Raw genomic sequence first — 11,309 nt, 5'->3', positions numbered from 1 at the left:
ACACCTCGTGCGCGGGGATAAATATTTACCCCTGTAATTCCCTGCTTTGCATCCCAGCCTCTCTCCGCAGTCGGCGCGGGCCAGATGTGGATTTTGGTGACCCTGGGGAGGCTTTTCCCTCCTGTCCTCCAGCGAGGCAGCCTCGCGGAGCCCCGGGAGCCGCTGTCGGGCGCACAAGGAGCTCTTTATGAGCCGCCTGCCGTCTGCGCACAGCGGCTGCTTTGTGCTGGCCGGGCTCTCACCTGAGAAGGCTCCAGGGTGTCCCGGAGGCTGCGTGTCCTTCCCTCGCTGTCCCCAAAGGCCCTCGTCACCTTTTCAACCTCCAGCTGCCGGCGGCTCTCCCTGCGCAGGGGTCCGGCCGTGCGGGGGGTGCCCGAGGAGAGTGGGGGGCTGCACCTCTCTTGTTCTCTCAGCCCACCCTCCTCGAGCTGGGTGCAGGGGAACAGCTCGAGTGCTCGGCGAGCTGCGGAGCTTTGATCAGCCGCGTGGCTGGCTCTTGTCAGAGCTCTAGCAGAGGGAAGCCTCCTGGACACAAGGAAGCGTGGCCCCCATCACCATCCCCTGCTCGCCAGAGCGTGGTCCAGGCGCTGCCAAAGGGGCTGAGGACAGCTTTGGCTGCACAGGATGTGCAGGGCAGCTTGTTGGAAGGTGTCCCTGCCCATGGCAGCGGTGTTGGAAGGAGATGATCCCTTCCAACTCAAACCATTCCGTGATTCTGTGTTTAGCCCATCTCCCAGTCCTGTGCTGGGGGGCTCATCAGCATGGCCCTCAGCAACAGTGGTGCTGCAAGGGACATGGACACTGCATGACCCTGGGTGGGCTTGGCAGCTCTACTGGCCCCCCAAGCTCTGCAAGAGGACCCTGCTGTGAGCACAGCAGCGTCCCCAGGAGCCTTGCCCCAGGAGCAGGGGGCACAGAGCAAGGAGGACACCCTTTCTACAGCCACTTTTCTTTTATTAGAGATTACAAGATACAAGAAGCTGGACCTGCATGCCAAGTGCTGTTGGCTCGCTCTGTCTTTCCCCTCTGGGTGCTCTGCAGGCAGAGAGGAGGGGGGCTGGCAGAGACAGGCACACCCAGGCTGGTCCCCCCGCCGTTGCCCGTGGGGTTTTTCCTACAGGGACACCATTTTTTGCTGTGGTGGCTTTGCCCTGCCAGCCATGAGCAAGCATTATGGGATGGGGATGTCTCCAATGGGACAAACACTGGGACCACCGAGCTGCACCCGCTCCATCGCTCCCCAGGAGAGACCCCGGCTTGGCCCCCCCAAAAGGGGATCAAAACACATACGGGGACACAAAGACCGTGACCTTGAAGATGTGCTTGCCCAGGAGGACTTTGCGGGAGAACTCGCTCATCTCCAGCTCCACCTCCAGCGTGGCTGGCCCCGCCACGGGGCTGGTGAGCAGCAGCTCTCCCGTCTGCCGGTCGGAGCGGCGCACGGAGAAGACGGCCTGGCCCCGGCCGCCCGTGATGGCGAAGCGCAGGCTGTCGCCCACGAAGCGGGTGGTGGACATCTTGAAGAGGACCCGGGGCACGGTGCGGTTGGCCTGGAGCGGCAGGTAGTGGAAGGAGATGGAGGTGGCAGCCAGGAGGCAGGCCCGGCTCTCCATGGGGCAGGGGTTCCTCTCGCACTGGCTGCCGGGAGAGAAGGGGGTGCCACCGCTCAGCGCCGTGGTTTGGCTCGCTCGGGGAGCTGCCCTCAACAAGCCCAGCCCGCGCCACAGGCAGCATCTCCAGCCCCACTGTTGGTCCTGTGGCAGAGCAACCCAAGGCAGTCACATCTGAGTTCCTTGCAGGAACACAGCTCTGGGTGAGGCTCTAAGGCTGGGGCTGTGGGTAGCCCAATCACAGCTGGAGGCCAGGGATGGAGCCAGATGTGCCTCCCGAAGGGGAGATGTCAGGATCAGGGATGCTCCTCTGCTTGGGTGCTTTTGCTCAGCCACAAAGCGGTTTAGTCTCAAGAGTGGGATGGCCACTGCTGGAAGGCAGCTGATGGCAACACATGGATGCACAGCAGAGGGGAAATAGTGACTTTGCCCACAGTATGGGGCTCTGGGGGAGGCAGGATTCTGCGTAAAGCCACCATATATTGGGGTGTTCCCACCTGCACCCCCAGCCACCAGCATCCCAAGACCATCCAGGAGCATGCCAAGCATACCCGGGCACCCCAAGTGGCAATTTGCTGCCAGTGCTGGCTGGCACTTGCCCCGCTGCCCCTGGGTGACACACTACAGTCCCCAGGGCACAGCAGGACCCACCACCCTCGGAGAGGGCACAACACAGCCTGAGCCACCCGCAGTACGGTACTCACAAGGCGGAGGTCTTGACGTAGCTGGTGTTGTGGCGAGGCGGGGGGCACTTGGGGCGCACGCAGCGGTGGCCCCCGAAGGTGTTGATGCAGAGGTCGCCCTGGGTGCAGTTGTGCTGTTTCCCAGTGCACTCATTCACATCTGCGGTGGTGACACGGGGTGAGTGGGGCTGTCCCCACCGCACCCCTCTTCCCACGGGCTGCTCCCTGCCCTGCCACTCTCACCCTCGCAGGCGTTGCGGTCGGCGTGGAGGAGGTACCCGGGGGGGCAGAGGCAGCGGTAGGAGCCAGGGAGGTTGAGGCAGTCGTGGAGGCAAATCCGGGTCTGGGGGCTGGACTGGTAGAGCTGGCACTCATCCACATCTGGGGGAGGCAAAGTGGGCAATGGCCAGGGGGCCCTTTGCCACCAAGCCTTGGTTTTCCCGCCTCTCCCTGCCATCTTCAGCCCTCTTTTACCTTGGCACACGCCACCAGCTCTCAGCTGGAAGCCGGTGTCGCAGCTGCAGCGCCGGGAGCCCGAGCGGCCCTCGGCACAGCGGGGCTGGCGGCTGAAGGAGGCGTTGCTCAGTGTCACCCAGTCTGTGGGGGACAGCGGGTGTCACATGCTGGGTGGGGTGTGGGGAGAGGGCTGAAGTCCCTGGGGGGCTGCCAGGGAGGGAGGAGATGAGCGCAGCATCACGTGCTGTCCTCATGAGCATCCCCGTCCTCCGCGGTCCAAACCCGGACACCTACAGGAGTAGATGGGGCTCTGGCAGGTGGGGCCTGACCAGCCTGGGGGGCAGAGGCAGGTGTAGCTCTGGTCGCCATCCACGCAGGTCCCGCTGTTGGCACACGGGTTGCTGGAGCAGTCGTCAATACCTAGGGAGAAGCAGCTCGTGAGCACCAGCCGGAGTAGCACATCCTCACTTCATTCCCGTGCCCATGGCTGCAGCCTCTGGGCAGAGCGATGGAACCCCGTGTCTCAGGGTGAGGGAGGAGCCCACGGGCTGGGCTGAGCCCAGGGCACCCCAACCCCGCTCCACTTCACTTCTGCAGGAGGGCTGGGTGCCGCTCCACGTGCGGTTGTGCCGGCAGCTGCGCGTCTCCGAGCCCACCAGCCGGAAGCCGCCGTTGCAGACGAAGTGAACGTCGTGGCCCACCCGCGCGCTCCGGCCCAGCATCCGCCCGTTCAGGGGCACCGCCAGCTGCGGACAGGTGTCTGCGGACAGACAGACAGACACGGGTGAGGACGGACATCCCCAGGCTGGAGCCGACCCCAACCCGGCAAGGAGCTGGGGGTGCCTTGCCCAGGCTGTCTGTGGGGCCCCAGGGGTCGGAGCCGGCCCCGTGGGGACGTCACCCGTGGTGGTGCCCGGCCGGGGTTACCGTTGCGTGTGCTGGGCTGTCTCTGGAGGCGGCTCTGGAGGATGGACAGCTGGTTGCGGAGCCCACGCGTGCCCCGCAGGTGGGCGGCCTCCTGCGCCGCCAGCACCTTCTGCATCTGCCGCACCGCGCTGAGCGCCTGCTGCTGGCTCAGGCACTCCTGGGGCGACACGTGGACAGCCCTGTCACCCGCCAGGCTCCTCTGCCACCCTGCCACAGCCCAGGGGGACCCGTCCAAGCAGGCAGCATCTTTGGAGTTGGTTTGAATGGCCTGCTTTGGGCAGGGCCCCTTCCCCTTCCAGTTGGGGTCTGCCCCTGGCTCCGTGTCTGCTCCAGCCTCAGCCCTCCCCACCCAGCCCTGCCCAGGCACTTGGATGCTGAGGAGCAGCTTGGATGCCCCAAGTGGATTTAACATCATCTCGCTGCTGCAGTGGAAAAGTCCTATGATCACCCCCCCCAGCCCTGGGCAGCCCCAGGGGTGCCGTGGCTGTGCTGTACCCACCATGCCAGGCTGGTGACGGGGTGCTGGGCTGTGAGAGGTGGGTGCTGAGCAGCCCACAGTGCGGGGTCTGCTATGGGGCCGGAGGGAGGGAGGCATGAGAGTCCTTACCTGGGTGCTGCCGAGGGGCAGCTGCAGGATGCCCAGGGCCAGCCAGGCTGGCAGTGGGATGAGGAGCATCACGCCAGGGATGACTGCAGGGACAAGACGCTGATGGTCCGGTTCTACTCCCAGCTGTGCTCCTGTGCTCACTGGGATTTATCCACAGTGTGTGCCTGTGTGTTTGTTGGTTTTTCTCCTGGCCGAGGCCGAGCTGTAGGAAATTTTCCCCTTGGCACTGGCTCCAGCCTCTCCCTTCCCTTCCCTTCCGTTCCTTTCCCTCTCTGCACATCAGAGGCTTTGGGGCCTTTCATGTCCCGGGGCCAGCAGATGCCGGGGCCAGGCGGTGGCTGTCACGGCACTCACGGCGGTACCGGCGGTGCCGGGCTCGCCCCACGGCCAGCCCCGGCTCTGGGGCTTCCCAGCACACAGGGATGCAGGAGGAGGCTAATCCCGTGTGTTTGCTAAGCTGGGAAAGTCTGCTGTGGGAAAAGATGGCTTTGGGGGTCTGTGCTGGGAATCAGCTCTCTGGAGGGGCTGGGGCTGTGGGGAAGGGCAGCCCAGGGGCTCACTGGACTCAGCACAGCTTTGCTGGGGTGAGCTCAGCCATGGCTGGAGTTTAGAGGGGAACCCCAGGGATCTGATGCAGCCTGGAGCTGGGATGCAGGTTGGTGTTACAGTCAGCATTAACACTCAGGTCAGGGTTAATGTTAGAGTCAGCATTAGGGCTAGGGATGAGGTTAGGATTAGAGTTATGGTTAGAGTCAGGATTAGGTTTAGAATTAGGATTAGCATTGGGGTTAGGTTGGGGTTAGGATTAGGGTCAGGTTTGGAGTTTAATGTTTGGGTTAGCATTAAACTCATGGTTAGGACTAAGGTCAGTTTTTTTCTTAGGGTTAGGGTTAGGGTTAGGATCAGTTCTGAGGGTTAAGCTCCATATTAGGAGTAAGGTTTGGATGAGAGTTGGGGTTGGCATCAGCACTAGGCCAGGGTTCAAGGCCAGGGTTAGGCTCAGGGTGAGGGAACTGAAGCATTTAGAGCTGGGTTTATGCTGACACCCAGCTCAGACCTGACAGCTGGCAGGTAGGATGCTCCTGGTCCCTCCTGCCTGTGACAGCCCAGAGGAAGGGGGCACAGCCACATGCACAGGCCCCAGCAGGGATGTCTGAAGCCCACACCTCTGCCCTGTGCCAGTGGGGCACCTGGCATGGCTGCTGGGAGCTCTGCACTGGGGCAAAGCCTTCAGGGTGCTGCTGAGCCCCTGAGCAGCCCGGGCTCTGGCCTTGCTGCCCGACCCCGAGTGCCTGCCGAGACATCCCGAGCCCGGCACCTCTCCCACCACCGGCCCCCCAGCCCTCACATCCTCCCACCCCGTAACGGCGCTGCCCAGCTCTCCGGGGCGGGTATTTGGCTTCCTGCCTGCAGCGGTGTGTGTTACCTCCCCGGCATGTTTAATTCATGGGGCAGGAGGAAGGCTGGCAGCAGGGGCCCCCTTACTGCCCCAGCCCCTTGGTATCCAGCCTCCCAGGGTCCCCAAGTGGGTTCTGCTTGCAACCCCATCTCCTGCTGCCTCCACACCCCGACCCCGGCCCGGCGGAGGGGCTGGGGCAGAGCACAGGGGGCTGACCCCGCTGCGGGACATCCCGGCGGGGCTGCAGCCCAGGGCCCCGGGACTTGTCTGCCACATTCGCTCCAGCGAGCAACTGTTTTGACAGAGCTATTACTCACCCGTCAAGCTTTTGTTCGCGCTGCCCAGCGGTGCCTGTCTGGAGTCCTGAATAGGATCAAATCCTGCGACCAGACACACACACAAACGCACACACACACACAGGAGCGCGCAGGAGCGAGCGGCCGAGCTCGCCCCAAAGCCTGGGCTGCTGAGGGGTGGCTCGGCTCTCCACAGCCCTCCCTCCGGAGCCTCCAGTCCCCCCACCATCCCAGGAGCGACATGGAGCTCTTGGTCGTGCTGGTTTGCAACCTCCTGGTGTGGAGGGTGGGTGAGACGAGGTCGGATGCTCCAGAGAAGTTGTCCCCGCTGGCTCCGGGAGGTAACTGGGAAGAGGGGCTGCTCCTCCGGCAGCAGGGCTGGGAGGCAGCTGGTTTAGGGGGTGAGTGCACCCTGAGCACAGAGGGACGGACCAGGCGGGCAGGGGGGTGGGTGGGTGATGGGCATCCAGGGATGGCAACGAGGATCTTGGTGGGGGGCTGGGACGGAGGCATGGAGTTGGTGATGGGATGGAGATGGTGACGGGATGGAGCTGGGGGGGGCTCTGGGGCTAACGATGGGATGGAACTGGTGATGGGAAGGGATTGGAGAACTCTGGGTCTACTGGACCTTGGGCTAGTCTGGGGCTGGTGATGGGGTGGAGCTGGTGATGGAATGGGGCTGGGGGGGGCCTGCAGCTGGTGATGGGGGCTAGTGATGGGTCGAGGCCAGAAGGGTCTGGGTGCTGGCAGGACAGAGCTGGGGGGGGAAGGGGGCGGAGAACGGGTGCATTCCTGGCAGTCTCAGCCCACCCGTGCGAGACAGGGGCTCAGCGGGCTGGCCACCCCCCTCCCCCCCCCTCGGCCCCTTGCCCCTTTTGTGCTCCCAGCCCAAAAGCGCTTTCTTCTCTCCCCTCAAGTCTCCATGGAGACCTGGGTGCCTTCCCCGTATCCCCGGCTGCGGTCGGACCCTTCAGGGAGAGTTCCCACGGCTTCCCGAAGCGTCCGACCACAGCCAGGGATACGGGGAAGGCACTTGCACCCCCTGGCCCCCTTGGCCCCATCCCTATCCCCTGCTGTCCCCCCAGCTCTCAGCATGAAGGAGACCTTCCTGGTGCTCTCGCTGCACAACAAGCTGAGGAGCAAAGTGCAGCCCCCCGCTGCCAACATGCAGAAGCTGGTGAGACCCCTGGCAGGTCCCATGTCCCCCACCTTCGATGTCACACCCACCTGCCTCTCCATGCCCAGGGAAGGGGGTAGCCCGTGGGTGCTACACAGCGGTTTGTTAACAAGCTAACGAGGCAGAAGAGCTGGTGTGGGGCCCCCAGGGAAGGACGTGTCATGAGCACTGACAGATCGAGGGCAGGCCAAAGACAGGGCTGGTCCCTTGAGGTCTTTTTTGGGGTCTGCCTTGTCCTTCTGATGTCCCCTGATCACAGCACACCTTCACATACCAAGGCCAGTATGGGATCCTCTGTGGAGTCCCTCATGCCCTGTGATGGCCCTGGATATCCCCCAATCACCTCATACCTGTGCAGACCAAGGACAGAGCTGGTCCCCAGGGGTCTTCCTTCTGTGGGGTCTCCCATTCCCCATGATGGCCCTTGGTGTCCCCCAACCACTCCACACCTGAGCACACTAAGGGTAGGGCTGGTCCCTAGGGGTCCCTTGCAGCATCCCCCATTACATCCCTCGGTCATCCCCTGGACTGACCCTCTTGTCAGCCCCCAAATCGCCCCCGGGCTGTTCCCTGGGTGCTTACGCCCATCCCCGCAGGAGTGGAGCGAAGAGCTGGGGCAGCTGGCTGGGGCACGGGCAGCCAGCTGCCTGGAGGGCCCTGCTCCCCCAGCAGCCCCACAGCTGGGCTGGAACGAGGCCCTGCTGCCGGCGGGCACGGGGGGCTTCGTGGCCGTGCTGGAGCGCTGGTTCAGCGAGGGACGGCGCTACGACTACGGGACGGGGCGCTGCGCCAGCAACGCCACCTGCCACCATTACACCCAGGTGGGCACGGGGCGGGGGTGGCACTGGGGGCCCTGGGGGTCCGGGGCACGGGGTGACACGTGTCCTCCCACAGCTGGTGTGGGCCACGGCGGGGCGGCTGGGCTGCGGCCGGCACCGCTGCCACGGCCCCCACGGCCCCAGCGAGGCCTTCGCCTGCGCCTACAACCCGGGGTAAGGGCTGAGGGGGGGAGGAAGAGGGGAGGGGATGGGGGGAGGACATGCTGGGAGAGGCAGGGCTATGGGGCATGGGGGTGGGGCCTGGGGTAAGTGGGTGTGGCATGGGGGCGGGGTCTCTGCTGGGTGTGTCCGTGTGGATTGACCTATGGGGATGCACGGGGAGGGGTGGGGGCGGAGCTGTGACCTGCTGGTGGGCGGGGCTGGGTGATGGGAGTGGGCGGGGCAGGATGGTGTGGGTGGGGCTGTGCACTGAAGTGGGCGAGGTGGGAAATGTGGGCGGTGCTGGTTTTGGTGAGTGGCCAAGGGTTTGGCGCCATGGACAGGGCTGTGTGTTAAAGTTGGTGGGGCCGAGTGTGGTGGGCGGGACTATTTTTGCAGAAGTGGGCGGGGCTGTGAAATGTAGGCGGTGCTGTGCACTGGAAGTGGGCGGGGCTTTGCCCAGAAAGGGGCGTGGCTTGCCCGCGTGGGCGGAGCATCCTCCTCCAGCTGCCTGTGGGGCCAGGGGCAACTGGGAGGTGGCCGGGATGCCCATCCTGCCCTACAAGCAGGGCCCCTGGTGCTCCCTCTGCACTGCTGGCCTCTCTGGCTGCTTCAAGTCCTGGGATCACGGCGGCGGGCTCTGTGGTGAGTCCCTGCGGTCCCTCCGGTCCCTGGGTGGCCCCAGCAATGCCACTGCCATCCCTGACGCCCCCACCTGCTGTGCCCAGAGGTGCCCAGGAACCCCTGTCGCATGAGCTGCAGGAACAGCGGACACCTCGACATGAGCAGCTGCCAGTGCTCCTGTCCCCCTGGCTACACAGGAAGGTACTGCCAAGGTGAGAGGGCACCACACAGCCCTGCCTCTCCTCCCTTCTTGGGACACGTGCGTGGCTGCTGTGGGTGCAGGGCACGGGTGTGCAGGGTGGGTGCGGTGGGTGCAGTGGGTGCAGGTACAGGGCTGGTGCAGGGCATGCTTGGATGTGCAGCACTGACAGCCTGCTCAGTGCCCCTGTGCCCACAACAGCAGTGCAGCACCAGGGGCACCAGCACAGCTCAGTGCACGTGTAGGTGCGTGCACACAGGGCTGGTGCAGCGTGGGCAGCATGGCCAGTGCCTGGGGCGCAGCGTGGGGCGGGCAGGGGCTGCTGAGCCCCCCCCAGCTAATCCAGTGCCGTGCCCACAGTGAGGTGCAGCGGGCAGTGCCTCCACGGAAGGTTCAGGAAGGAGGAGTGCTCCTGCCTCTGCGACCCAGGCTACGGCGGAGCCGAGTGCGGCGGTGAGTCTGTGCCCTCCTGCGCTGCTGCGGGGTGGCAGCAGGAATCCATGGGCAGGGACCCCTGGAGGGGGCTGGAGGGTCCTCTGTGGGCCCAGCTTGGCTGGCACAGGGACCCACCTGCTCCCACCTGTGCCCCCAGTGAAGATCCAGTTCCCTTTCCACGCTTGTGACGTGCGGATAGACAGCGACTGCTTCATGGTGTCCCCCGAGGCCGACACCTACTATGGAGCCAAAATTAAGTGCCAGGTGAGCTCCTGGGATAATCCAGGTGTCCCTGTGCAGCTGAAAAGTGCCACCCATGCTCGCAGCCTTCCTGGGCATCTCTCCTCTGCCTGGCACAGGGCTGGGCCACACGTTTGGGGCAGACTCACTCCCTTCCCTGCAGGAGAAAGGGGCGATGCTGGCCCAGATCAGAAACCAGAAGGTCCAGGATATCCTGGCTTTCTACCTCAGCCGCTTGGAGATGGGTAACAGGGTGACAGACACCGATTTTGAGACTGGGAACTTCTGGATTGGTGAGTGACAGTGGTGGCAGGGTGCCAGGGGGCCACCAGACGTGCCAACCCACCTCCCACTCCCCCAGGTCTCACCTACAAGACATCCAAGGCTTCCTTCCGCTGGGACGTGGGCGAGCCGTCCTCTTTCACCAGCTTCGCCTTTGGGCAGCCGGACAACCAGGGGTAAGTGGATGTGGAGGACACTGAGCGTGGTGTCACCGCTGTGCCGCTGTGCTGGCCGCCTTCACCACCCTCCCGCTGGGACACAGGTTTGGGAACTGCGTGGAGATGCAGGCGTCGGCCGCCTTCAACTGGAATGACCAGCGCTGCAAGACCCGGAACCGCTACATCTGCCAGTTCGGTGAGTGAGCGCCTGGGAGCCCTCCCGTGCATCCCCAGGGCTGCCAAGCCTCCAGCTCTGCTGGGTCTGTCCCTTGTTGCCAGCCCTGCCCAGACCTCTGGGTGTTTCCTGGCGTGGGGGGCACTGACTGTCCCCATTCCATCATAGCCCGGGAACACATCGCCTTGTGGCAGCGGGACCCCTGAGCCAGCAGCCCTGGGAACGGGCCAGCGCTGGCTGCTGTGCCGAGCCCGCCGCTCAGGAAGACCCTGATGCTGTGCCAAGCCCGGACCGTGGCTCAGAAGGATCCCCCCAGGGCTTACCTGCACAGGGGATGGGGGATTGAGGGGCCCCACGGCACTGGGACCTGGTGAGAAGGGATGTGCTCTGTGTCAGCACACCCAAAACAGCTTCTTCTTCTGCCCCTCACCTTCCTCTGTCACCATCACCCTGCGACACCCCCTGGGCAGGAGATGCCCCTGCAACAGGTACAGCAGCATCCTCCTCTGAAATTGGCAGCTGGGCTGTGTCTGGACTGTGGTCTCGCAGTGACAAGGGGACAAGAGGGGCTCCTGGGAGGTGCAGATCTCGGCACAGCTGAGGGTGAGGACCAGGCTCAGCTCTGTCCATTGTCCCAACCTGTGCGGGAACCTCCCAGCCTGGTGGGTTCCTCACGATCACCTGACCCTTCATCATCACCCAGTTCTTCACCAGCACGATCTGCCCAGCGGTTAATAAAGACCCTCTCCCCCTTGGGAAGAGCAGCTTGTCTTCTTTTGCTCTCCCACGCCCACCAGACTCTCCCTAACCACATCCCACATCCTGCCTGTCCTAGGTGGTACCTCCAGCTCCATCCTTGGAGCAGGTTCTGGGGTTGGTGAAGCCAGGACCAGCTCTGCCTCTGGCTGAACTCTTGTGTCCAGCACCTGGGGGTGTTTTGGGGAGGTGGCATTAGCCAAGAGCTGATTCTTCCAGCCCTAGGACAGCCCCAAGTCAGGGCTCCCCATGTGCTGGATGACAACCTGTGACTCCAGCGCTGGTGGGTGTCAGTGGGTGCTTTTGGA

General features: G+C 64.2%; 2 protein-coding genes across 2 annotated transcripts; one reads left to right on the top strand and one right to left on the bottom strand.

Annotated features, from left to right (window-relative positions):
• Nucleotides 1-949: 949 nt before the first annotated feature.
• Nucleotides 950-4,352, bottom strand: LOC126637845 (fibulin-7-like). The gene is made up of 8 exons (XM_050311344.1): nt 4,284-4,352; nt 3,677-3,833; nt 3,339-3,509; nt 3,044-3,169; nt 2,768-2,890; nt 2,537-2,674; nt 2,315-2,453; nt 950-1,638 (listed from the first exon to the last, which is right to left on the bottom strand). The coding sequence occupies exons 1-8, from the start codon at nt 4,350-4,352 to the stop codon at nt 1,278-1,280; spliced, it is 1,284 nt and encodes a 427-aa protein (XP_050167301.1). The 3' UTR covers nt 950-1,277.
• A 1,676-nt stretch (nt 4,353-6,028) lies between these two features.
• Nucleotides 6,029-11,111, top strand: LOC126637775 (C-type lectin domain family 18 member A-like). The gene is made up of 12 exons (XM_050311242.1): nt 6,029-6,379; nt 7,064-7,155; nt 7,752-7,976; nt 8,050-8,147; nt 8,656-8,777; nt 8,861-8,968; nt 9,316-9,408; nt 9,548-9,654; nt 9,794-9,923; nt 9,992-10,088; nt 10,175-10,266; nt 10,414-11,111. The coding sequence occupies exons 1-12, from the start codon at nt 6,220-6,222 to the stop codon at nt 10,449-10,451; spliced, it is 1,362 nt and encodes a 453-aa protein (XP_050167199.1). The 5' UTR covers nt 6,029-6,219; the 3' UTR covers nt 10,452-11,111.
• The last annotated feature ends 198 nt before the right edge of the window (nt 11,112-11,309 follow it).

This window comes from Myiozetetes cayanensis, unplaced genomic scaffold (assembly GCF_022539395.1).
Source record: "Myiozetetes cayanensis isolate MyiCay16 unplaced genomic scaffold, myiCay2020 scf16, whole genome shotgun sequence".
Lineage (NCBI taxonomy): Eukaryota > Metazoa > Chordata > Aves > Passeriformes > Tyrannidae > Myiozetetes > Myiozetetes cayanensis.
Note: the sequence above shows the minus strand (reverse complement) of the source record. Positions and strands in the feature narration are given on the sequence as shown.